General features: G+C 43.0%; 1 protein-coding gene and 1 long non-coding RNA gene across 2 annotated transcripts in view; one reads left to right on the forward strand and one right to left on the reverse strand.

The window, feature by feature from the left end:
- The first annotated feature begins 1471 nt into the window (after positions 1-1471).
- Positions 1472-26941, forward strand: LOC311596300. Its single transcript, XR_014778796.1, has 3 exons — positions 1472-1626; positions 21220-21329; positions 26271-26941. It is a non-coding gene; the product is annotated as an uncharacterized lncRNA (long non-coding RNA).
- The window catches only part of SVEP1 (sushi, von Willebrand factor type A, EGF and pentraxin domain containing 1), a 175951-nt gene continuing 155192 nt past the window's right edge, over positions 6240-26998 (reverse strand). The window contains exons 41-48 of the mRNA XM_084779540.1: positions 21728-21791; positions 18630-18803; positions 17170-17346; positions 13954-14124; positions 12926-13021; positions 10745-10840; positions 7703-7796; positions 6240-6610 (exon numbers count right to left, since the gene is read on the reverse strand). Of these exons, the coding sequence (XP_084635666.1) occupies positions 6589-6610; positions 7703-7796; positions 10745-10840; positions 12926-13021; positions 13954-14124; positions 17170-17346; positions 18630-18803; positions 21728-21791 (894 nt within the window). The 3' untranslated portion in view covers positions 6240-6588. The remainder of the gene's footprint in view (positions 6611-7702; positions 7797-10744; positions 10841-12925; positions 13022-13953; positions 14125-17169; positions 17347-18629; positions 18804-21727; positions 21792-26998) is intronic.

Below are 26998 nucleotides of genomic sequence, written 5' to 3' on the forward strand. Positions count from 1 at the left end.
CTTGGCAGCCTGACGATCTTGGCAGCCTGTGCAGGATAAGGCACCAGTGCCAGCTTCTGCCCGTTTTCCCTTCCACACTTCCAGCATTCAGGACTCTCCCCAATACAGAAGGAAAACACCGCTGTGCCCAAGTCTCTAGGATCTGGGTCTACATTTGGGGCCTGTTTGGTTAGCAAGCTGGGCAGTGAGTCAACACCATGGCCATGGATTTGTTTGGATGGTAATAAATAGATTTGTGGTGTGTGTGTGTGTGTGTGTGTGTGTGTGTGTGTGTGTGTGTGTGTGTGTTATCAGCTTTACTGATTTTCTTGAGACAATATAATACACATGCACGGAAGTGCGCTCGTATGCACACCACATACACACACACACACACACACACACACACACACACTGTGTTTTCATTTAATGTTGGGCTCGGGTACCTATGTTCATTTGTCTGTTGTACTCATTGTTGCCACTGACTAGAAGGGACCATGGGACAGAGAAGGGCAGAGTTCACTTTTTTACCATCTTAGATCAACTGGCCTTGTATAGCAAAGCCGACAGTACCTGGGACCTCAGCAGCACGAGGTAGCTCTCAGGGACATAATCCAGTCAGCTTAAGCTCCTGCCTTGCAAACACAAGGATCTGAGTTTGAGCCTCAGGACGCACATCAAAGAAGCTGTGAGTGTAATCATAGTCAAGAGTGTTTGTAATCTCAGTTCTGGGTGAGCCAGAGAGAGGAGGACCCCTGTGGTTTGTTGACCAGCCAGCCTAATCTACTTGGTGAGTGAGTTTCAGGCCAGTGGGAGATCGCGTCTCAAAAACTGGACAGTGACTTAGGAGTTACTTCCAAGGTTGTCCTTTACCCTCCACGTGTACATGTGCATGCACACACATACATATACATGTACACATAAGCATGTACCTATAAGAGCACAAATATCGGAAGAGTACTGTGAGGGCGGGGGTCATGATGGTGGCTAGGTGGGACCAGAGAGACAAGGGAGATGGTACAGTAAGGGACCTTTCGTAAAGGCCCCAGGAGGAGAGGCTGCCTTAGTCAGAGATCCAAAGCCGAGGCCCTTCAGCCGGAGGACCTCTTTGTTTTGCAGTTCTAACTTCTAGAACGTTTGGGACGTCCTTTAAACACAGCCTAGGGGCATTTGGTGGGACTCTCTCCTAAACCGGAGGTGCCTTGTGATTAGGACGTTTTCCTTTGCAAACACTAGACACAAGGCTGTAATAACACGCCACCACACTAATAAATCTTCCATGAGGTTGAAAATGCCGAGGTCAGAGCCCAGTTAAGGTTTGTTCCCTGGAAAGGGTGCTGCCGATGGTCTAGCTGAGCCTGACCTTGGGTTTGGCATTGCCCCTCCCCCCAGCCACGCCCCCCCTCCCCCGTGGGCGTAACTCCTGCTTCTGTGTTCTTACAAGAAAACAGGAGCTTTGCAGAATGTGCTGAGGCACGCTGGGGAGGGGCTGGGCACGAGACAGGAACAAGAAGAACCAACAGTAAAGGATTTATGTGGTTACTTATAAAGTGACAGGCATCCACAGAGCTTTGAATCCTTGCAGCTTTACGCGATTGTGTAGGGAACAATGCATTTTAGATGAGGAAGCAGAACACAGACTTTAAGGTAAGCCAAGCAAGACTTCGGAAGTGTCTCCGCTCTAACCATGCCATACATCCGCAGGAATCAATTTGAAGACTGTAGTGTCCTTGGGAAATGCACGCTTGTAGTCTTTTTGTGGTCCTTGCCTCAGTCTCTCCTATCAGGTTTTTCTAGTTTGTCCCCGGAGCTCTATTACCTTCCATGACAGGATACACTTTAACCTAAAGAAGCATTAACCTCCCTTGAACCCTGCTGGGAAAGTAAAAAGATCCAGCAGACCAGATGAAAGGAGGAAACTTAACGACTGACTGAGGAGTGGGTGTGTAATTAGACAAGCTTAGGGCCCGGGACTTATGAGAACGCTCACTCGACAGCGAGGGTGGGGTGGGGGAGCTGGGGGACTGGGGGGTGGGAGGCAGGGGGCTGAGGGTGGGGGTGGTGTAGGGGGGGAGTAGGGGGATGGGGGTATGGGGGCTGGGGGTGGAGGGTGGGGGTGGGGGGTGGGGCCAGGATCCAAGGTTCCTCAGAAGAGGAGGGCCTGCAGTGCTCTGCTTCTAACTGGCCAGACACCCAGGAGCCTGTCTCTTGGGGTACCTGTTTCCAGGGCACCACACTCTTCAAAACCCTGAAGTATTCAGAGATCCTGTGGCCCAATGACATGTTTCTCAAGTGGCTTTGGCCGCTGGGTTCCGCAGTTGAGAGTGTGTGACTGTGCCTCCCTGCAGCCCTGTGTCCCTGCAGTTGGCTCACTGCTTTTCGTGGTCATGGCCAGAGACTGCTTGTTTGATCAGATCTCTCACAAGCCCAGGCTAGGGTTTCCTGGAATTGGCTCATCTAGCAAGAAAAAGAAAGTTGCTGTCACTGCCTTAAAGCCATCTAGGAGAGTACTGTAGTAGCCATCATCTAAGTCTTGTTGCTATGCTGGTTGCTAAGGAAGTCCCAGAAAGTGATTCAGGTAGGACTTGGCTGGAACATTTGCGATATTATAAGTATCTGCCTCTCCTCTCACTGAACCCTTTACCGGAGAATATATAGGTACAAATGGGTGAGCTATAGGGACAGTTTAATGTTTGATTCATAGATACCTTTGTTTAGTCATCAGGCAGTTTCTTCTCATGCACACAGCTGTGCACCACCAAGCCAGGCTCTCTGGCATCATATTAAACTAATAGTCATCTTGATCTTAATTCTCCTCCACTGGTTTCTGAAGGGGTGTTTAAACAAAACTAAATGAAAGCAGGTTCTAAGTTTATATGGTATCTGCCTACGCCTATGACGGAGCAGTTATATGCACATACACACTAATGTGGGAATTTCATTCCAGTTAGTTTTTATGGAGATCATCACTTGTTATGAAGAGGTAACTGTATTTACAAGCACAAATGTGATGTAGGTTTTGGTTTTTAATGTTAAGATAGAGCCTCATTATGTAGTCTGGGCGGGCTTGGCACTTAATCTATGGTGCAGGATGCTGGGACTTGCAGGCCTAGCCCATCAAGTCTTAGTCTAAAAAGTAACCTATCTTCATTGAAAACAAGTTAGTCATAGAGGGGAAAACTGGATTAAGATATAAAAATTACCCATAGTTCCCTGTCTTACAGAAAATACTTATTAGCAGATCTCCATGTATGTTGTAGGTACCTAATTTAGGCAACTGAGAACCACTAGAAACATCTTATACTCTATTTTCAACTCATCTTGTGTCACACTGAATTTTCATGTCATTAACAATCCTTGTTAATGCATTCGCAAAATATTTGTTGGCTTTTAAATATTTAATCCCATAAATAAATAAACTACGAACCACGGGACCAAGTCTAAGTTTTTGAATTACATAAATCATTGCTGACTTTGATGATACAATGATGCAGAAATAATTGTTTCGTGCACAAATAGTCTACTGCCAAGTTGGGTTTCCTTGTGGCATTTCTTCTGAGTCAGGGGATTACTGAACTGAAAGGCATAAATTCCTGTTTTAAACGTTTTTGTTACATGGTTAGCAATTGTTCTGAGGACAGGTAGTTTCCATCCACTACAGAGGTCTCAGTAATCTTATCTAACAGCCAAATGCACATTATCACTGGACCAGCACCACCACCACCATCACCGCCACCATCACCATCACTGCCACTACCACTATCACTACCAACATAGCCGCCGCCACCCATCACAACCAGTGGCACAACTATTTACCATAACCATCACCAGCAGCACAAACACCACCATCACCACCACTACCACCATCACCATCACCATAATCACCATCACCACTCCCACTCCCACCACCAGCACTGTCCCCAGCAGCATCACAGCTGCCACCAACCCCAGAAGAAGTTCAGCTGATTTGTTAGGCAAAAATGTAGAAAATTCTTATTTTTATTAGCAAGACTTTTTCCCCCCATCAGTATTCTCTCTCTCTCTCCTTTTTCTTTCTTTCTTTCTTTCTTTCTTTCTTTCTTTCTTTCTTTCTTTTTTTTTAGTACTAAGTTGCTTGATCATATTTCTGTGTAAAACAGAGTGTTTTCTTAGGGACATCTATTAAAGAATTTACTATTATTATATGTGTGAGAGAGATGTCTGCTTGTGAGATGGGTCATATGGAGGTCAAAGGATACGATCCAGGCGTCTGCTCGCTCCCTTCTTGCGGAGGCTGCGTCTCTCTGATGTTCCTGCTGAACTCCCCCAGGAATTCCCGTCTGTCAGGTCCTTTTTGTCCTCTCTTCACTTATGGTCAGACCTGCAGTGAGCACACATCTCAGGTGGCCTGAGGAAGAAGTCTGGGTCCTGCACCAAGTGCTGCTGGGAGCTGGTAGAATCTTTGAAAGGTAAGTAGACCACTGGAGGTGTGCCCTTGAGAGGACTTTTGGGACCTTGCCCCACACCTGCCTGTCTCTTTGTTTCCCACAAGGAGGAACAGATTTTCTTCTCCAGTATTTCCTTTCTGTCCCTTGGTAACAGCCAGAGAAATAGGGCCAAGCAATGTTGCACTGAAATATGGGCCAAAACAAACCTTTTCTTTTATTAAGCTGATTACCTCAGACATTTTGTCATCGTATCAGTGTGTGACTAACACAGTCCTATAACTCCTTTCTTGTTCTGATTTTCATCATCTACTGTCTTGCAAGCATTTCCTTTAGGACATTTGTTGCTTGTCTAATCCTGTCTTGGTTCATTTTTCAGAGGGTCCAAGTTATCAGTGACAGCCTTCTCTCCCACCCTGATGTTGGTTTGTCCTGGATTATTCATTTTATTCCTCAGACACCAAACTGGCTCTTTATAGTTGGTACAAATTGAAGCACTGAAAGCTTGATTATATTTTTAATATCTGGCAAGCTTAATTATTCTTCCTTATATTCTTTTGAGTTGCTCTCCATGAACTTTCATGTGACACTAACTTTTAATAATAATGCTTTGTTTTTCTGGTCTGTGCTAGTGTAAGACATTGACAGGATTTAGGAACAAAAGATGTAAGAGATGAGTGCACCCACCCTCACAGACAAATAACGACATATATTGATAAAAAAAAATCCTCACTTATATGATACATTGCTTCCTTAAAATCTTACACAATACATCTAATTTCAATTGGTTTGGAATTATAAGCCTTTTAATCCATTCAAAATAAATGAATCCAAATTCTAAGCCTTTTTTTACCCTATTTGAAGTAGCGGAAGTCACAGTCTACTTGGCAAGCATATTTCATCAGTAGGTTCTCTGAGAACCAAGTGTTAAGATCAATGACTTTCTCTTGCTTTCTTTCTGGCACCACTTTTCTTTTTATTAATAATAGATGTTAATTTTTATTTTGTATTTTTATGATTAAAAATGATAAAGATCAGCATAGGATGGAAGCCGGCAGGCTGTAGACAAACTGAATGAGCAGCAGGCCCGTAAGCAGGAAAAAATAAGAAGTGGGAAGGATGTCAGGACAAGGAGTCGATGACAAAGAGACCACTAGGAACAGCGAGACCCTTTTCGTCTTTCCTGCATCTCTCTGCAGTGCTGCAGTGTACCCTGTGCCTTATGGGGGAAGTTCTCCCAGAGGACAGAGCCCATATGAATATTTATTTCCTATATTAGAAAGAAAACCTAAGGGTTGGCTTTATCTTCTGGAGTCTGGGGAGTCTTTGTTCTGAAGTAGATGGAAAGATGGAAGTAGATGAAGCCATGGAAACAGCGGGGCACTTGTCTTTTTTGTCTCGTCTTTTCCTTCTTTCTTTCCTTCCTTCTTTCCTTCTTTCCCTCCCTCCCTCCATCCCTCCCACCCAGAGCCACCTCTGAGAATTTTTCAGAGTACATTTACCTATAAGAATAATCACTTCATACCCCCCTCCCGGAAGTTGATATCTATAGTTTTCCAAATGTGGAAAAAAGATCTTCCAAGTCACCCTCAACACCAGGACAGGATTCTTTGCAGAAGGCACTAGGGCACAGGTGTTCTGTTAATGAACAAAGGAAACCTTTACAGCCACACACTGTGTAAACAAGACAGGACTGAGGGAGGGGCCTCCTTTATCACAGTTGTTCAGTATACCTCATGCACCCTTGCACTATGCCGTAGGGTTAGGGGCGCATTCATGAGTCCTCTTCTTTGTTCCCCAGCCGCCTCAGAAGAATGGTACCACCCAGAAAAAAAATCTTGTTTAGTAGCAAAATATATTTTAATGGAAAGTCATCTTTAAGTAACAGAATAAAAACGTGTTCCAGGGACTTTCCCAGAAGGCAGCAGAGTATGTACATCTGGTGAGGATGGAGTGGCGTCCGTTTAATATAACTTTTATAATAGAAAATGCAAGCATATTTAAACAATGGAAACAGGTAGGAAAGGACATCACAAAAATAACAAAATCGGTCACAAAATCAAAAGTCAACCTCAAGTTTATAAAACAAAACAAGCCCCAACACCATGTTGGTCTTCCTTGGTGTGTGTTCCAGGAGCTACCAGGAAGAGATGATCCTGCTTTGGGAGATGCGGTAGAGGCAGGGTTAAAGCCCAGTTCTTCTTTTCCTAAAGAAGGAAAAAAACAAAACCAACAGGTTCCAGAAACTGGGTAGGGAGAACATTTTGGGGTGCTCATGGAAAAGGAAGCAATAAGTCTTAGCCCAGTAGGCACATCTATAAAATGCCTAAGGATAAGGGTCGCTCCTCAGGAGAATGAACCAGCTTGGAAATATTAAAATACTAGTAAACATTTTTATCAACTTCAGTAGTTTCATTGTAGTCAGACAGTTCAAGCATCAGCTGGTATAATTTTTCTTCCCTTCTCTCTCTCTCTCTCTCTCTCTCTCTCTCTCTCTCTGTCTCTCTCTGTCTCTGTCTCTCTCTCTCTCTCTCTCTCTCTCTCTCTCTCTCTTAGACAAGGATTCACTATGTAGCCCTGGCTGGCCTGGAACTCACAGAGAACGTCCTGTCTCTGCCTTCAGAATGCTGGGATTAAAGGCATGTACCACCATACTGAATCTTGCTAGGACATTTTCAATAAAATATGTTAATGTCATTATTTATTTTATATTCTGTTCAATAATATTACTTTTTATCATTTATGTAAAATGTTACACTTTTTAATATTTATGTATTTATTTAATGTGCACGTGTGTACATGTATGTGTGTGTGTGTGTGTATACCTGCCACAGCTCACAAGTAGAGGTCAGAGGACAACTTGCAGAAATCGATACTCTCCCTCTACCTCATGGGTCCTAGGGATCAAACTCAGGTCTTCAGACTTCACAGAAAGCACCTTACTTACTGCTGAGCATCACCAGCCCTGCATCTTTTTCTTTAATCATGGAAAAGTCTGTCCCAGCCCTTGGGAGGGTGAGGCCGAAGGACCACGAGTTCACCGTCACACAGGGGCCATATCAGCCTCTCTATGGCTCCAGTTTTAGTGAGTGTGCTGCTGACGGGAGCCAGTACTGTTTATTTGAGCTCTTATTTTCGTCAATCCTGACTTGGTATCTTCTAGCAGTGGGTTTAGCGGGAATACATAGACAACTAGTGACGAACAAAGGTTACACTCCAACTAGAGATACCTTCTGGCTCTTGAACTACCACCTCCCATCCCTGGAAAACAGCTCAACACTTGCATTGGGTTGTCTTACCTGGAGCAGTCATGTCCTGTCCAGGCTGAGAGACAATGGCATCGGTTTGGTCTTACGCATTTTCCGCCATTTAAGCAGGGAGACTGGCAGGTAGCTGTGATGAAAAAACAAAAACAAAAACAAAAACCCCACAACCCATATACATTCACTCGGTCAATACTAAAGCTGCCACAGAGGCTCATGGGGTAGGACTTGTTCCTTCTTCCCCTGAGCCATCAGTGACCATTCCTCACACACCTTACATCCATATGTGTCATCACCGCCCCTTCCGAGCTATTCAGGTTTTCACATCAAGTCCCTGTGTTAAGTTTCATGACACTAAGAACAGCGTTACTGATCATGTCATGCCAACTAGGTTCTGTCTCTTTAAAATATTTTACTGCTACTATTTTCATGTGTGCGACCAGTCTGGCACTTAGTTCTGAGCTTTTAGCTTTTTATATACTCAGTTAATTTATGACTCTCTGGAGGGAGCCAGCAATAAACTCTAGACTGGCTAAGCCAGACACCAGTTTACAGAAGAATAAGTCTGTCCCACAGAGTGCCCAGAGCAACAGATGAGGCTGGAGAGACGGCTCAGTGATTAAGAACATTAGCTGCTCTTCCCGGGGACCTGGGTTTGATTCACAGCTTCCACATGATGGTTCATAAACCATCTGTAACTCTGGTTCCAGAGGATCCAGTGTCCTCTTGGGATTTCCTCCGGTACCAGACATGAAAGTGGTTCACAGATATACATGCACACGAGACACTCACACATGTAAATCCAGGTGTCCAACTGCCCTTCATGTTTGGCCAGGAGACACAGCTCATGTTTTTTTTTTTCAAATTAAAAAACAAAACAAAAACAACACTACCCAGGATTAATCAGATTTAGAGAACCTTAATTTGGGTTAAAATTAAAATTAGTAACAGATGAAATCCTGAGAGAACACCCAAAGATGGAGCACATGGGCATCTTTTTTTTTTTTTTAACAAGCCCACAAATCCTCATGTGCATGAGTCTGTTCACTAAAACAGCGTGGCCTGAAAACATTGATGAAAGCCCATTACCCACAAGTCCACCCTGCTGAGTGAGGCCTTCCAGGAAGAAAATCAGATGATGTTCATTAGGGGAGAGCTGGGCGTGAGCTTCCCCTTAGCACAGCCAGCCAGGCCTGGCTTTCCTAGGTGAAAAAAATCTCAGCTTTTATAAAATTCAGCGAGCTGTCTGCTAAGCGGCTACCAGGCAGGAAAAGTGAATACTAGGCTTTCCCCTTTTGAAGGATCCTCTTGGTACAGAAGAGTCAGAGTAGGTCAGCAGGATACACTTATTTGCAGTTGAGATGTAATATGAATAAATTAATAAAATATATTAAAAATATCCTTAATTGGTCCAATTATTTAAAAAAAATCAGAAAAAAATATGATGAGACAAACAGGATAAAACCCAAAAAGAGTAAAACTTGAGCATCTCAATCCAACTCTCCACCACTTCTGTTTGCTGAGACAAGAAAATGTGACTCACTCTCAGGAGCACGCTGTGTGCTGGTCCCTGACTAGACTCATCACAACAAGCAGTATTTTCACTTTTCAACTGCTTCCTCTCTCCTTCTCATGCCCATGGGAGCTACTCACTCACTCATGCCCTGTATCTTCTGCACAGCGCTGTTTCCTCCCCTTTAAGTGCTTTTCACTGAGGTCGCACAAATCTGTCTTCAGTCTCGATGTACTTGCTGGGAACCTAAAGGACCATACAGCTGCCTTGCAGACCACTCCCCTAGTGTGTCCCAGATGCCTCAAGTCCGTCTCCTCACCTAGACACCGACCTGCTCATCTCGGCTCCTCTAGCTCAGTAAATGGCAGTCGCTTCCATTCCTGAGGCCACACTGGAAAGAGTGGGATCGCCTCCCTCTGTTCCTATCTGCAGCCTACTCCTGGCCCCAACAATCAGATCTGTAACCAAGTAGTGTCGAATCTCCTTTTTACATCTTCTCACAGAGCCACTTTGGAGTTATTATTTATCTCGAGTTTGTTACTTCTTGTCTACTGTGTACCTATAACTTCCCAGCTAATCCCTTGCTGCTGCCCAAACCACTTAAAAAAAAAAAAGACAAAAACCAAAATCTTTTTATGTGTATGGGTGCTTTGCCTGCATGTCGGTCTGTCACCATGGATTTGCTGGGTACTCACAGAGGCCAGAAGAAAGCACTGGATAACCTCAAACTGCAGTTGCAGGCAGGTGTGAGCTGCCATGTACTGGAAATTGAACCCAGTTCTTCTGGAAGAGCAGTCAGTGCTCTTAACTACGGAGCCTTCTCTCCAGCCCCCATCACTGTGTATTGCTCCCACTTAAAACCTCCCCAGGGCTCCTATGCTCTCAAAGCATGGTCCCGCATCTTGAATTTGCCACATACATTTCCTGACTCGGTTCTGTCCATCTTTACAGCCACACCCTGCATTTTTTTGGTGGCTTCTGTCAGATGTGGCTGAACTTCAGTTCTATAACAGTCTGTACCTGTGTGCTTCTGTTGTTTTCCTGAGACACATTTCTTTGTGTAGACCTGGCTATCCTGGGCTCACTTTGTAGACCAGGCTGGCCTCAAACTCACACAGAGTTCTGTGCTCTGCCTCTCCAAGTGCTGGGATTACAGGCAGGCACCACCATGCCAGGCTCATCCAGTGACTCTTGATTAATGATGGTTGGCCTAGAAACGGAACTGGCAATCAACTGGTAGATGTTGCATAGGATCCAGAGAAGGGATCTTGCTAGCTCATGGGGTACAGCGAGGGAGTGAGGGACGTTGCTCAGAAGGGGTCAAGAAGGTGCTGACGCAGATGGCGTTCTTTGGAGTATTCTCCTGAAAAGTGTTTTTTTCAGCCAGGGGTAATCCAGCTTGGGCCTGAGAACCGGCCGCAGGGCCGTCTTGAGACGTTCCTGAGAATGGCTGGCACCCTGCTGTTGCAGTGCCACCTCTCAGACCAACTTCCTCTCCTCAGTGCTTCCTATGGCATGTCATGAAACGAAAGCACCAAGAAAGCAAACCATGGGAGGAAACCTACCTGTATGACAGCGGGACCCAGTCCAGCCTGCGGGGCAGTCACACTGATAAGGGGCCACACAGCGCCCGCCATTCAAACAGGGAAGTATACATATTGCTAAAAAGCAAAAACAAAGACAAAAAAAAAAAAAGATTAAAAAAAAAAAAGCATTGAAAAGAATTTGATCACCACACCCATGCTCTGATCTGCCCAAATGTTCAAAATCCATTTTCTTGGAGGAGGAGCTTCAAGTGGCCACTAGAGGATCTTCCCGTATCTTCTGCTCACTAATGAGTATTGCTGGGAAAGCAGGAGCTGGGCGACAGGCTCCTCCTTACTCAGATGTAACCACTGAGGCCACCACCCTCTTTCCCGGAAGGCACTCTGTTCCTGGTGTTTGCCAACTGCTTTGCTTTCACTTTTAAAAAAATTTTTTTTATTTTTGCAACATAAACGGAATGAACTCCATTTCTAAATCATTTCAAATGTCTTTTGAGAATTGTGTAAAGTGCTGTAGGAGGACGTGGCTGCTTCAGGCCTTCTTCTTGAACTACGTGTGAGAATTGGAGTTGGTTGGGCTAGGCCATAGGCTCCTGTTGGTATGATTTTAGCATTAATAAGACAACTAGCTCTTATTTCCTGGGAACTGATGTGGAGCATGTGGCATTGTTGCCTTGCATGAACTAGGAACTGATCACTTCCCCTTGATGGGGAGGCCTGGGGACACTCAGCAGAAGGATAAGCAGGATACCAGGATGAGACCTGATAGGCTGTGACCATATGGTGGGGGAGGAGGTCCCTTTCTGTCACAGAGCTAGGGGAGGGGAATAGGGTAAAAGAGGGAGGGAGGGGGGAACGGGAAGATACAGGTGAGGGGGTAACAATTGAGATGTAATCTGAGTAAATTACTTAAATAAATTTAAACGAATAAAAAATAACTAGGAACTGGTTAGAAGCGCAGATGCCCAGGTCCCTTCTCTGGTCCACTGAACCTGCATCTGCATCTTAAAGCCTCTCCAAGATGCTTCTATGCAAATTAAAGTCACGGAAGTCCCTGCTTTATGCACAATGGCCGACATATGCTCAGCGAGTTTAGCCAGCCTGTGACTAGGGGATCCCAGAATCGTTGGACCCTAAATATTATGGCACGGAAGCCTGGGAGCCAGCCCCACATGAAAAGGAATGAATATCAGAAGGAAATCATCCTGACACTTTTTTTCTTAGTCACTGTGAGAATACTTGCTTTGATTAATTGACAGCAGCCATTATTCATTTTCCTTAAAAGAACAGATGAAAAAGTCACCCTGAATAGGTTTTAGAGTTGGCCTTGTGTTTAGTGGGGAAAGAACTTGACTGCTGGCACACCAGTGTCTCAGCTTCTTCACACATGAAACTGTTTCATCCTTACACATTAAGACATGGAAATAACACACTTCAGACATGAAAAAAAAAATCACTTAACAGAACGTACTGTGGGCCATCGAGATGGCTCAGTAGCTAAAAGCACTTGCTAAGCAAACCTGATGATGTGAGTTTGGTCCTCAAGATTCTCTGTGGAAGGGGAGAACCGACTCCCCAAAGTCCGCCTCTGAACTCCACGCATGCGCGGAGGACACAGACAATAAAATTTAAAAACCCCAAGTAGTTATTTATACGCCCTTGATAAACTAAGTGTATTTTAAGTAAGCATCAAAGTTCTGTTGATTTCTTAAGTATTGTATAGATTATGGCTCCCGGTTCCCCTTGTTTTCTTAATCAGGAGTGACTTTCTTGGAGCTAAGAGCCATGGTGGACTTGCATATTCCCTGAGAGGCACAGTGCTCTGTAGTGTTGCACAGTTGTTCCAACTGTAGCACACACAGGCTGTGTCTAGACATCCCTGAGGTGAGGGAAGGGAAGAGAAGGCTGCGACATGATCGGAAAGCCCCTTCCTGTGACAGCTCAGTTACTGAGTGGCAGGAGGCACGAGTGACTTTAAATGAGGCAACTGCATGCTTGCTCGGTTACAGATACTGTAAATAGATCTTCTGCAGCCGATTGATTGATGTGTTCGGGTTGCCCTGTGCCCTCGGGCAGACGGGCTTCGAGGATGTGAGGCAAACAGTTCCTCAGCGCTGCAAAGGCAATTCCCAGGAGCTCTCCTAAGTCTCTCAGCCTCTCAGGGAATAATGGGATTAAAGGAACATTCAAAGACACACTCACGCTCTTCACAGAGGCGCCCCATCCAGCCGTCTGGGCAGGAGCAAGCATTTGGGCGTTGGCAGACCCCTCCATTCTGACATGGAAACCGGCAGACAGCTGGAGTGAAAACAAGGTGATTCATGATTCCAGAGAATTCTGGAAAGCTGATACCAGAGAACAGGATCTCTTATTCACCGTTCATAAATGGCGTAGGCTTTAGAGAGGAGGAATACAATTGAACACTAAGAAAGAGTTTCAACGTATTAAGAGAGGCACGTGTTGTCGACTGGTACCATGACACCCACCTTCATCTTCATATAGGTGAAACAGATAAACAAAAACTGTATTGACAACTTAGAACTTGATTGTTTTATGCATGTACTCTAAAGCATGCATAGTCAAGATAATTACCATTTGCTAGCACATAATTGCCAGTCCTTCCCCCCCTTTAGCCTTCCTTCCATCTTTCCCTTTGTCCCTCCCTCCCTCCCTCCCTCCCTCTATGCTTTAATTCCTCCCTGCAAACTTCATAACTACATCACAATATTGTTCTTAACTGCAGGGAGGAACGCATTAGATCTCCAGGCTGTGTTCATCGTGACTACACGAAACCTTCTATTCTCCTACTAACGTCTGCCCGCTCTTCCCCGCAGTCCCTGAGCCACAGCTGTGCTTCCCGGCTCTCTGAGTTTGACCACTTTAGATGTGTGGTCAGTATCATAGCTCTGGACTTTTAGCAAATACTTTTAGAATGAATAAAAAAACTGTAATTTCAACAAAACAAAACAAAACCCATTCAGATGTTGCTGGAAAAGCACAAGCATTAGAGGAATGCTCTTGGGGACCTATTGCCTATATCCATTTTGAAGAAATGTACAAGTTTTCAAAACCATAGATTAGCAAGTTATGGACAAGTACACAGTCATCGAGCTAAGTTAAGGTCAGGGAAAAACAAAGCGGCAAAGGTATATCATATGCTGGTTGTAATAACCTCTGCCCACACAGCCCTGTAGCCTCACTTGAAAGTGATCATTCAAATATCTCCTTACCTCTGCAAAGAGGAGACGGTGTCCACGTTCCATTTTCTAGGCAAACACTCCTCAGGGAACCTTCTAGCATGTACCCACTGTAACAGGAGTAGGTGATCATGTCCCCGTATTGGTAATGTACACCTCGAGCAATTGCGTTTTCTACGTGAGTTGGAGGCCCACATGAGATCTCTACAGGAAGACACAAATATCAATCAAGCCCTTCCAATCAACTCAGATTGAGAATGCAAACCGAGTCAGTTTAAGGAGCATAGATAAGATACCGGCACAGACTGTTTTCACCTGTATGATGTCTAGAATATTAGAAACCGAAAAGAAAAACAAAACAAAACAAACAATCGGCAGCTTTAGCCAGATTTGATTACAAGATCCCGTGGTCTTTGCCCTGTGGTTCAAATGTCCAGGCAGAGCTGTTCGAAAGCCAAGGAAAGACAGGTGGCAGAGAAGATGAAGGAGGAGGTGGCTGCTAAGGAGCTTGAAACAAAATGCTTATTAAATTAGCAGGGGTGGGGGTGGTAGACTGATGGGGGTGGAGCATGGTAGCCTGCCATCTCAGAATAATGGCTCTGGGCTATGAAATGTTCTGTTACTGAATAGAGCAGTGCCTGCAACCCAGCGAGTGCTCAAGATGTGTTTAGGAAACGAATGGCTGCCCATACCAGCCTGGGGTTGAGTCTCATGAAATTCAGGACCCCTCTGTGATACTTCGCGGTGTCATCTCTGGGGATCTATCTGCCTTAGGCTGAGTAACCATCCCTTTTTCAAAGCTTCATGTGCTTGGAGAGTATTATACCTGTTTTTACTTTGAAGATTTTTATACAACATCTCAAGATAATTCTGGGGCGTATTGAGGACTGGGCTGAACTCTTGTGTCCTGTTAGTTTGTGTAATCTATCCGACTTTTTGAATGGGCTGACAAAAGATAATTTTGTTTTATACTATTAATCTCTTTTCTTTCTTTCTTCTACTAAAAATAGATCATTTTCTCATACGATCTATCCTGGTTATAGTTTCCCCTCCCTCTGGTCCTCTCAGTTCCGTCCCACCTCTCCTCTCCTCCAGATCCACCCCCTTTCTGCCTCTCTTTAGTGTGGGAAGAATCCATGCTAAGTTCTGCCATGTCAGAAATCCTGTGCTTAGGCTGTATGCTGTGACCTTCGAGTTGCTGACCTTTACCTCACAAGGCCTTGTGTTCTAGGCTATCCTTGGACTTTTTACCTTTGAAAGAAGTAGAGAAGTCTCAATTTGGAACCACCCAGAGGATCTAGGAAGTTTTTACAGGGAACTACTCAGAGAACTAGGAAGTTCTACAGGGAGCGGTTTAGGCTATTGTATTCTTGCCCGGGGCTAGGGTGAGTGGGATTAAAATAGACCCTATTGGCCTTGCCCTATATATGTTCCTGCTAGTCGGCAGTAAAGTGAATCTTGATCAGAAGTGTCCTGACTTGATTCGTTATTTCTCGTGTCTCTGTATCCTACTTTCAATCCCCACTCCCTCTTTCAGGTGAACCCTGATTCAATTTTTACAGCGGGCCGGGACCCGACACTTTAGAAAAGAATTTTAAGAGGCAACAATAAAACATGACAAAATGAAATATAATAAGATAAAACAAAAATTATCACATCGGGGCTGGGCAATACCTTAACAGGGAAGAGAAACCACCCACTATATATCCCAGACAGAGAAGAAATAAAACATTTGTGCTTTTCTCAGATAAGCAGGGAATGTCAGACAAGCGATATGATAAGCTTCCTGTGAACTGTGTCATAGAATAGATGACATGTCATAAAAACATTGAGGTAAGTGTAATTGGGTGTAGAGCTATCAAGGTATGAACCACAGTAAAAGCACCATTTGTACTAGGCTAGGGAGTGCTGAGGGACCAGAGGGAAGGGTTTCTAAGACTGGGGCAACAGCCTATAGAAAAGAGCACAGAGAATTGATGCTTGGCTTATAGCAGTTTGATAATCAAAGCATGGATTTCACATCACCTATACGGGAATCATCTGGTGTTCTTCATAACGCATTTATGGGCTTTCTATCTTGAAAGCCTGCATCCTACATCCCTGCCCTGGGTGGCTCTAATGTACGTTAAGTTTTAACCATCGATTTGTAGGGATTAATGTGAGAAGCAGGTAGGCAGGCTGAGGAAGGCGGCTGCCTAGGCAGAGGAAGGATATGTGATTTTCATCCAAAGACTTCCTGTCCAATAGAAAATGTGAAAGAGCCTGGAGGGTTAACGGCTCCTCTCCAAGGCAGCTTGTGATCCACTCCAGAATACTGAACACTTGCAGCATGCATCGAAGGAGCATTTGTAATGAACACACGTCCTTCCCTGCTCTTATTTCCAGGGGCCTGAATGGCACGCATCAGGGAGCCAAGCACCAAGGTGCGGATGTGTGGGCATAATAAGGTCACTTGGCCCAATTCTCCTCAGGCAGGTGGCTTTAAATTAGACCAGAAGGCCAGAGAGAAATCTAATGTGCACCCAGTTACCTCTTTCCCTTGCATTAATGGATGACTTCTTAAGTGTCGGCAGTACACTGTTAGCTAAAAATTTGGGGTGTGTGTGTGTGTGTGTGTGTGTGTGTGTGTGTGTGTGTGTGTGTGTGCGCGCGCGTCTTGGGAGCAGGGCTACTGGCCACCTCTTCCCATCAAGAGAAACTGCTAATACAGTATACACCAAAGGATTTATTCTAGAAAACAAATCCACAAGAGAAGTATTACTGTTGCCTTTTTCTGACCTCTACAAGCCACCAAATAAATGTGCATGGTACGCAAACATATATGCCAGCAAAACCACTCTTACATGTAAAATTAAACACTTAAAATACATTTGTTGTAAACAGAACCAAGCATAAAAATAAAATAAAACAAAAACAAAGCCGCCAAAACTTCAAACGGCCTGCAAGATGGCTCAGAGGTAAACATACTTGCCAGGCCGGAGAGTGGAAGTTGGATCCTTTGAACCCGGTTGCCCTCTGACCTCTCTCCATGGATGCTGCATGTGACACCTGCTCTCGCGCACTCTCTCTCCGTCCTTCTCCCCCTCCCTCCCTCTTCCCTCTTTCCCCCTTCTCTCATACACTAATAGGAAATAAAATATGCAATTTACTTAAAAAGGAAAAACAAATTCCTCAGAAAGATAGAAAAGCCTTTCACACTAATGCATCCCCCCCCCACGCAATCCCTCCTCCCCCCACCTGTTGACTTACTCTCACACTTGGCGTTGGTCTGTGTCCACGTCTCATCAGGGTTACAGGTGATGACACCATTGCCTTTGAGCAGGAAGCCTTCCCTGCACCTGATAGACACGTTCTGGTCGACATAAAACTCCTTTTCAGAGAGCAGGGCATTGTCCGGAATCACAAAAGGGACAGGGCACGGGTTTGCTGTAAAAAGGCGAGGCAGATGCTTACTGAGATGGCTTCTCTTCCCCCCACTCACCTCTTTAAAGTCAAAGCATAGAGGCCTGCGGGACATGGATTCTCAGGAACAATAAAAATAGAAATCTTAAAACATTTTCGAAGAGTCCAGCCTCAGCCTCATGCCCCTCCTGACTCAGCCTCACCGGGCCCAGCAGGGTTTAACAACCTAGAACTTCAAATGTTTAAGCACAGATTTACTTTCGATCTACATAAAATTATTTGTAAAGATTAAAAAAATCAGGTATATAAGAAATCGAGGGTGACATTGAGTCCTCCCACAATGTGTGATGAAGTTCAACAGCATGGTGAATGAATGCCTTTCTTTCACTGAACACCCCTCAGAGAGGAGAACCCTCGGACACCGCTGGGACATTGCTGGGCGTGCAGAGCCTGGTTTAGGCCTGCGCTATGAGGATCAGAATGTTAGGACCTTGTGCTGCCTTTGTGGCCTGATGATAAAGACAGGAGGTCCCCACAGCTTAGAGGGAGCCTAGCATGCTAGGGCTTGACTTCGTTCAAAGAGCATGTCCCTGTACGGACACAGGCTTCAAGCTATTTCAATTTTTCTGATTTGAAGTGGGTATAAAATAAGTCTTGCCAAAGTAGGGCTCTCCTTAGTTCTAAAGGCTCCATTGGTATACCTAAAATACCTTAAGCAAAAGCCAGAAGCCTCCTCAAGTTATATTTCATCTGTATTGTTTTCATTAAGCTGGTCAAATGATCTCTATTTGCCACATCTATATGTGTTACGTCAACATTAGATTTTTAACCATATCCTCCTCCTTTACCTTTCTTCCCCTAATAGAATTTGCAGTATCTTCATTGCAAAATATATTCATTAATTTGTATTTCCTCTTAATGCCTGAATTTAGTCAGCCAGGAAATCTGATAAGAGCTGATTCTTTTTTTTTTTTTTCTTTTTTCCGAGACAGGGTTTCTCTGTGTAGCCTTGGCTGTCCTGGACTCACTTTGTAGACCAGGCTGGCCTTGAACTCACAGCGATTCACCTGCCTCTGCCTCCTAAAGGCGTGTACCACCATGCCCAGCTAAGAGCTGATTCTTAGGCAGGCTATTATAACATAATACAAGTAGAGTTTTAAAATATCCCATAAAGTTGGGTTTCATGGCCACGGGTGGTTTTCCCTGAACCCATTTAACTTAGAAGTGCTTCCCCTTCATTTCAAATATGAGGGAAGCTGATTTTGAAGCCAAAGGTGATTAAAATAGCTCCTAAAGTCAACACACACGTTTGCAGACAGGAGCCAGGTGACTCCAAGTTCCATTTTCAGTGCAGTGTGCCTCAGGGGACCCTTCCAGGGTATAGCCTCTGCTGCAGGAAAACAGCAGGCTGGGTCCAGATGTGGTGTTTTCCATGACAGCCTTGCCATTCAGAAACTCAGCCGGAGCCTCACATCTGTTTTCTAAAAGGAAAAAATAAAGCTTTGTATTAAATGCGTTTCAAATCCCCATTGCTTCTCTTGTTATAGTTGCTGAATGTACTTTGTAGTGTGTGTGTGTGTGTGTGTGTGTGTGTGTGTGTGTGTGTGTGCGAGCATGTAATATTCATATACATACCAAACATATACATGTAGGCATGCCTACTTATGAACGAAACAAAATAACATTCATTAATGTAGAAAAAACCCTGTATGTATCAGTTGGATTACCACATGCTCACAAGGGAAGATTGCTATTTAGTCCCATGTAGTTCATCTGTGTTTATGTAGTTTGCTAATAGTGATGGATGCGGTGCGGTTTTAGATGCACATGTGCATGAAATAAAGGAATCTCATGGCTGTGAATTAATCATATGATACCAGTTTTACTATTCTTTTTTTATTATACTTGGTTTGTAAAACCAGATAAAAACACAGGATTCTAAGATACATTTGAATGTCCTATAAATAACATACATTATTTAGCACAAATACTTCTCAAATATTGTGTGGTACATATTCATATTAAAATTATTTTTCATCTGAAATTTAAATTGAACTGAGTGTTGTGCATTTTTCTTCCAATCAGCAGCAATTCTGAGATGAGCTCAATAATAGTTAAAGGAAAGTGGGTCTCAGAAAAGCTAAATAACTTGGTTGTTTATAAAGGCCTAAACAGGTGCTCAGTGAGATGACGTAGGTGGTGAAGGTACTGCAGCCAGGCCCAGGGACCTGAGTTCAAGCCTCGGGACCCACATGGCAGAAGGAGGGAAATCAACTCCTGAGAGTTGTCCTTTGATCTCCAGATGCACACTGTGGCTTGTGCACCTCCACTTTTCCACACATACAAAAGAAACAAACAGATGTTTGAAAAGAAGACTGAAAAGGTAAACTTACTATGACATAAACTATAAAGTTAAAGTTCAGGAAGAAGAAAACCTGAGTGTGGGGGAATTAGAGTAGAGTCCGTTTCATGTTTTAGGGGCGTCTGACCTTCTGCCTATGATACTAGGTTGTATTAGAGCTATAGGATGGAAAAAGGCATTGAATTCTTGAGAAATGTTACTACCGGGAATGTGCTGCCAAAAGAAGAATTTAGAATCCTAAAAACTGGGCTTGAGGCCTCAATATATATGTGTGTGTGTGTGTGTGTGTGTGTGTATGTATAATATATATATATATATATATATATATATATATATATATATAGTGATCTTTAATTTTAGCTTTATGTTTAGCTGAAAGAGCTTGTACCTGAGGTCATGTGTCAGGTCAAATGAATGAGGAATTCTGGATCATGGCTTGCACAGGGGAGCAGCAAGCTTCCCCAGATATATGGGTGTATGGTCGTCAGCTTAGGAAGCTGGTTGACACACGTGATGATTCAGTTGGATCAGGATGGACTCAAACAAAATGCACAAAACCCACTCTTCCTTCTGGCTTCCTTTAAGCTCGGTTCTTCTTAGTTTTCCCCACTATATTTTACTTTCTAGGCAGCTTCTCTCTCTTTATAAGCGGTATAAATACATTTGAACGAGATACCCAGGGTTTCTGATGCTGCTAGTCTGTGGGCTGTGCTGACCGAAGGCAACCTACTGAGGTGCTTGGGCTTCCTTGAAATCTGATAACATATATGAAGAAATTCAATCATTTCATAAATTATGTAAAGATTTACAGGCCAGGTTCTCGCTGCCTATGTATCAACCTCTAGAAATGTTCATGGCTTTGAGGGTACCTAAAAAGGTGCATAATAATGGATATCAAAATATTGTGATTACTCTGAGTAGTGACCTTAAACTTTCCTGATTTGTGTTGTCTGAGATATTGAAATTAATTTGTGTAACTTTTAATAACTTAAAAATGGCCACTCATTAACACCATGAAGGTTTCCAATGCCAGGCATGTGGGATTCTTCTTCGTTCCTCGCTCTCATTCCCTGCACATACAAACACTTTTTGAATATGAGTAGTTTAGATAGCATGCTACTGGGGTTGAGATATGCAAGTTCAACATATGACATAAACTTGTATAAAATGCCATGTATAATGATAATATTGTATAATTATGACATGTACAACGAACATATGAAATGAAAAAAATTAAAACTAATAAGTAAATAGAGAATGTTAAATGTTTGGGACCACACTATATTTTGACATATGATTTAATTCATATATTAAATAAAATATATTTGAAGTCAAAAGAAACAGTGGGATAATTTAAAAAAGAAATGTTATTATGGACTGTCCCAAGTCCTAAAAAAGGTATTTCTGTGACTTGAGGTGTTACTGAATAGTTAAAAATATTTTCAACATAATGTCTACCCAAGTTTTCGAGAACTACAAAAGACACGAAAAAAGGTTTCTTCATTAAACCACAACCATACAATATTCCTTTACAGACTTAAGGATCTCAAAGACACGAAGTTACTTCACTGGTCTACTCTGAACGTATGGCTGAAGCAAGGGGAAGAAGCGTAGACACGGATTAACCGACACGTTGCCAAACAAGGTTGGCTGTTCTCATAAATTCCTGCAACACTCTCCCAATCATGAGTATCCAACACCATTAAAAATGATGTCATTAATGGCCAGTTGTTTCATCTATGAGCAACAGTTCTAAACTCATTCACTTATACCTATTTTTGGAGAAAACACCCCAAAGGTGCAAATGAACGTGTTTCTAAACTAATTTTTTTCTGAGGCAGCATTCTTATGGCCTCTTGCAGCTAATCTTCGACCTCTACCACAGATTTTGACCCTTAATAGGTTGGGGTCTTTGTTCTCTTTTAGTTTTTGTGTCTGTTTTATTTATTAAGGTACAACATGAATATATAAAGAAATGGGGACACATTTTTATCTTGTGTGCTTGGTTTCTTCTCTGGGACCCTTCCGTGTCTCTTCACTCACCTCTACACACTGCTACCTGTCCACTCCACTGTCCGTTCTCCTGGCAGACTCGCTCCCTGTTCGCCTGTGAACCAACAGAGAGGGGTCAGGAAGAGGATCCTAGTTTCATAATAGAGAGATAAGAAGAGACTGTGAAGCCACCTTAGCCATGGTCTTGGGTGGCTTAGCACTGGAATACTAAATAAATATATTAAATGAATGTAATGTAAAGTTTAGAGTCTCAAAAACAATTTCACTAAAATTCCTCCCTGAGAGAATCATGATGATGGCAGACTTGGCTTTATCTTCTATTTTAAATGACAGCTAATTAGAATCCATAATGAAGACTTGCAAAGAATGGAACAGCAAGGCCAGAGTTAATTTTGTTTAATATTTTAAAATATTTTGATTGCATTTATCCTTCAATACTTGATGCATAAAACAAAGCACATGAAATACTATATTGGTTTGAGGACTGAAAAATTCAACCATGAGGCTTATCTATTACGTCAGAATTTATTAGGGGACTTTTGTGTTTAACATTTTAAATAATCTGGTGAAGTCTAAAAATTACTTCTCCGCCTTCTGAAATATAACTGTAGTGAATAGTAATTTGTAATTATCTGAACATATTTAAAAATATACCATATGCTTTCAGGGCTATGTAGGCTGCTTGCCTCCAGTAGCGTCTAAGGTACTATTTTTTGATTCCTGAGTATAACTTTTGTTCATCTTTGCTTTCTATTTTTCTGTTATATCTTACCAGACCCACCTGTGTTCCCAACTTGTATTATGCTTCTAATAAACTCTTAAACAACAACTAATTAAAAGTTTATAGCACTACATATGAGAAAGACCGGGTTTTAAGCTCCCCTGACCTCATGTGTGGCATATATGGTGCACAGATGGGAGTCAGAGAGGCCAGAAGAGGCCCCTGGGTTGGTCTCTCTCCCTCCCTCCCTCCCTCTCTCTCTCTCTCTCTCTCTCTCTCTCTCTCTCTCTCTCTCTCCCTCCCTCGTCTCCCTCTTCCTCTCCCTCTCTCTTCCTCCACCTTTACCTATCTATCTACATATCCATCCATCCATCACTCATCTACTCTATCTATCTATCTATCTATCTATCTATCTATCTATCTATCTATCTGGATCTAAGTCCATATAGTTGTGAATCAGCAACAGCTAGGAAGCTCCTAACCCTTTACTTTTGTTTCTTATCCAGATTGACTGATGCCCTTATTGTTTTCCTTTGGGGTATTTTTTTTCTTGAGCCATGCATTTAATTACTGATAAAACTTCACCTGTAAGGATCATATTGCTCTGAGTGTGGTGGTGCAAGCCTTTAATTCCAGCACCCAAAGGAGACAGAGGCAGGTGGATCACTGTGAGTTCAAGGACAGCTTAGGCTACACAGAGAAACCCTATTTCAAAACAAAACAAAATCTTATTGACTTTAATGGGACAGTCCTGTCCTTACTATCCAAAGGAAAACAAAACAAAGCAACAACAACAAAAAAGTGGTTCCATAAGTTTCGGTGTTTTTAGAAACATATTTTTATTATCTTCTTATTAAAATAGTAACAATTCAGAGAGAAAACTAGATTGGACTCAGGAACATCTCTCTTTTCATTTATCTTTTATAGGTAAGGAGATAGGAGCTGAAAAGAAAGAAAGGGAGATATAGAAATATAGAGGGAGGATAGAACAAAAGGTAGATTATTTAAGCTACTCCTTAACTCAAGGCCTTAATTGTTACTCACCAATAAGGTTATTCTTAATTCATTTGTATAGAATGTATATATTGATGCAAATCATGGTCATGTCAAAAACTAGTCTAATTTTATCACAAGAATATATAGCCTAGGTCTAATAGATATGATTCAATAGATATGTAAAGTAAAATAGTTAAATAAGGTCTTTAAACACCTCAGAGACCTACAGAATATGGCATTTAAAGATGTTTTTATTATTCTAAAGATTCTTTGACACACAAGACAAATTAACTCTTGGCAATACCCAGCCTACCTCAAAGAAGATGATGAGCATCAAAGAACCTCCTTATGGAGTTGGCTTCAAATGTGGCAAACTAGCCATTAGGCAAAATGTCCTTCTTTCTGCCACAGACAGAATTCTGCCTAAGAATGGACAAGCTTAGATGCAGGCAGAGTTGACAGCCAAACTGTGCCAAGACAGGGTAAGAAAGTCCTCAATAGTTCCTGCCTTGCAAATATGTCTGTCAGATATATTGGACCAAAAAGCTGAAGATGATGCTCCAACATTATAGAGAGAGTTGGGTGTCTGTTCAGGCAGCAAACTGTCTCTGTCATTTTTTTCCATTTTGGAAGCTGCTAACTTGCACTTCTGGTTCACTCAGGTATTTAAGTTTTATTCCTTCTCAACTCTCCCATGGCATTGAAGACCAGAGAGTTTAGTCTTACAGTTAAGTTTAGTTGGTTAGGGCTTAAGATGTTTTTAGATCAAGATAGACGTTTTAAGTTAATAGAGATAGATATGATTGATATTTATTTTCATTCAGAAATTTAGACCCAACAAGATAGGAAAGAGGTTTACTTCAAGTTTGCCAAATACAAATAGAATGTACTATTTATATAATTCCTGATTGTCTCATGGTTCCTCATGCTGTACGTAGTTTATTTTATTCACGTGTAATGATATAAAATGTATGTTAAAAATAATAAAAAATAAAATAGTAACATTTGTTCATTGTAGAAAAAAATTTTAAATATATAAAAAATAAAGTTCCCACAATTCTTCATCCAAAGACAGGTTAACCCTTGTGCTTTTTTCTGTAGGCAGAGAAAGATTTTTCTAACCTACACGTTACTTTTTAATGGTTTAAAAGTAATAGACAACTACCCATTTCCTTAGCTCACTAAGCAGGTGCTCTCAGAGCGCACCATGGTAGTCAAGTGGCCGAGTCAACAGCTTTGAGTTTCCTAGTGATCCTTGGTTTTGTTATCTTCCTCAGTGATCTCAGTGGTAAATACTCTTTTTGACCACGTCAATTTTTATTCTTATACAAATTCAAATAAATTATCAGTAGTTATTAACTTTTAAAAGCAAATAGCATCCACCCACTTCTTCTTTAGTAACTCACAATGTTTATCATGTATTTCTTTCCTTTTCTTGCCTTGCTTTTTAATGTGTCTGAGTTGTAGATGTGTTAGCACACGGTTCCCCTGCCTTCTCTAAGTTTCCAACCAACTCACACGGATTCTTGTATGATGCTTCAGAGGCTGAACAGTTATTTTATTATTTCTGGCAGTGATTTCTTAACACAGCTAACCCAGTCTCTAGCTGTTTAGTTTGATTTATCCTTTAGTTGACTTTAGAATATTTTTCTTACATTTTTTCTTTCAGGAATGGTATTCTTAAAAAATATTCAAATAGCTCATAAAAAGTCATTTGCCTTACGTACCAATGGGGGCATATTTACACAGTAGAAGACTGTGACATAAATGCTATCAGATGTCTTGACTTGGTTTTGGGAGCAGTTCAGATTCTGGGATGATGCTAAATGTCTTGCACAGACTTGGCATGATGTGTAGAGGATGGTGCTTGCCACTGTCATTTGCCTGCGGCCACCACAACCATGTAAACAAGAAAAATCACTGTCCTGTATGTGCCAACAGGCTGAGGGTGAGCAGGCCATTTTTCCCAGTGTCATTTCCCTCAGTAGAGCACATAGCCTGTCACAGAAGTCTGCTGGGACTAAGATTTGACCCACCAACCTTTGATGCCCAGAATGCTTGTTCAGAACGCAAAACCTTTGACCTAGTTTGCTTTCTAGTGTGCTGGTAAGTACCATGACCAAAAGCAACTTGCGGGTTAAAGGTCATTTTATGATACGGCTTACAATTCATCATGATGAGAAGTCAGGGAAGGAATTCAAGGCAGGATCCTGAAAGTGTAGAGACCAAACTAATGCCATTTTGTGTTCAGGGCCTGAGAACTTGACCTCTCCCCGCCACCCCTCGAGTTTCCAGGGAGAGCCACAAATGTACAGCTAGTAACCATTCCTAGGAGCTAGCACCTGGGGCCAACCAATCAGAGCTACAGGTCACAGTGACCAGAACAAATGAAAAATTGCCGCCTGCGTCTGGCCCTGGTCCCTCTCTTAGCCCTGGTCCCCCAGTCAATCAGCTTTAAGGACAACTTTCCTATATCCCTCTCACCGATCGTGTAATAGCAAGGCTTGAAACCGGCTTGGAAACACCCCCTGCATTTTTTCCCCTTCAAAAACCCTGTTCTCCTAGCACTAGGGCTGCCATCTTTCCTCCTGACGAGGGGACTGGCGGTCCAGGCTCTGAGCTTGACTAATAAGTGAGACCCTGTATGATTTGCATCTCACTGGTTCCTGATGGCCTTTGGGGGTTTCACAACTTGCGCATTACATTTGGTGCATTGGCCGGGAACCCCCAGACCTCCAGGACCCCTAGGTCTGGAGGGTCCAAGGCCTCCAGTAAGTGTCTGAGCGCTCCTGTGCTGCCATCGTTTTGTTCTGTTTGCATTCCCCCTTTCCTGTTACATGTTTCTTTCGTTCTCAGGTGTCTCCGGGTGACTCAGTATCTGAACAGCCAGAGGTGGCCAAGAGGATGTGCTAGAGGGTCATGGCTGGGGTGCAGCTTAGAAGATCTTCTGTGGGGTAGAGGAGAATCTCCGTCTGGAGGTTGCTAACATGGCTCGTGAGAGGATGAGTTTGTATGGCCCCTAGCTGGTTCTCTTGGCAACCAGCTCTTGGCTTTTTTCTCGGTAACCCAGCACTTTGAGAGGGCGCGTTCCTGTTCCCACCCCACCTGGCCGGTTTACCTGGCAGCCACCTCTTAGCTTTTTTCTCAGCAGCCACCTGCCTCCTCCGTGAGAGGGCGCACTTCCTGGTGGTCTTTAGGGGTTCACAAGTTGGTCATTACAAAAGCAGTAAGTGATGCAGAGACTGTGAAAGAATGCCTCTTCTTGGCTTGCTCCCATGGCTTGTCTAGCTTGCTTTCTTGGACAACCCAAGACACCAGGGGGTGGCACCACCCACAGGGGGCTGGGTATCGTCAGTATACATCAATCACAGTCAAGAATTTGCCAGGCGCATCTATAGGCTAAGCGAATGGAAGCATTTTCCCAATTGGAGTGTCCTCTTTTCACGTGACCCTATCTTGCACCAAGTTGCCAACAACAACAACAACAACAACAACAACAACAACAACAACAACAGCAGCAGCAGCAGCAGCAGCAGCTAGCTGCAGCAGCAACCTAAGCAGGATGACCCTACAGAATATCATGA

This window comes from Acomys minous (assembly GCF_964271855.1).
Source record: "Acomys minous genome assembly, chromosome: 1".
Taxonomy (NCBI): Eukaryota; Metazoa; Chordata; class Mammalia; order Rodentia; family Muridae; genus Acomys; species Acomys minous.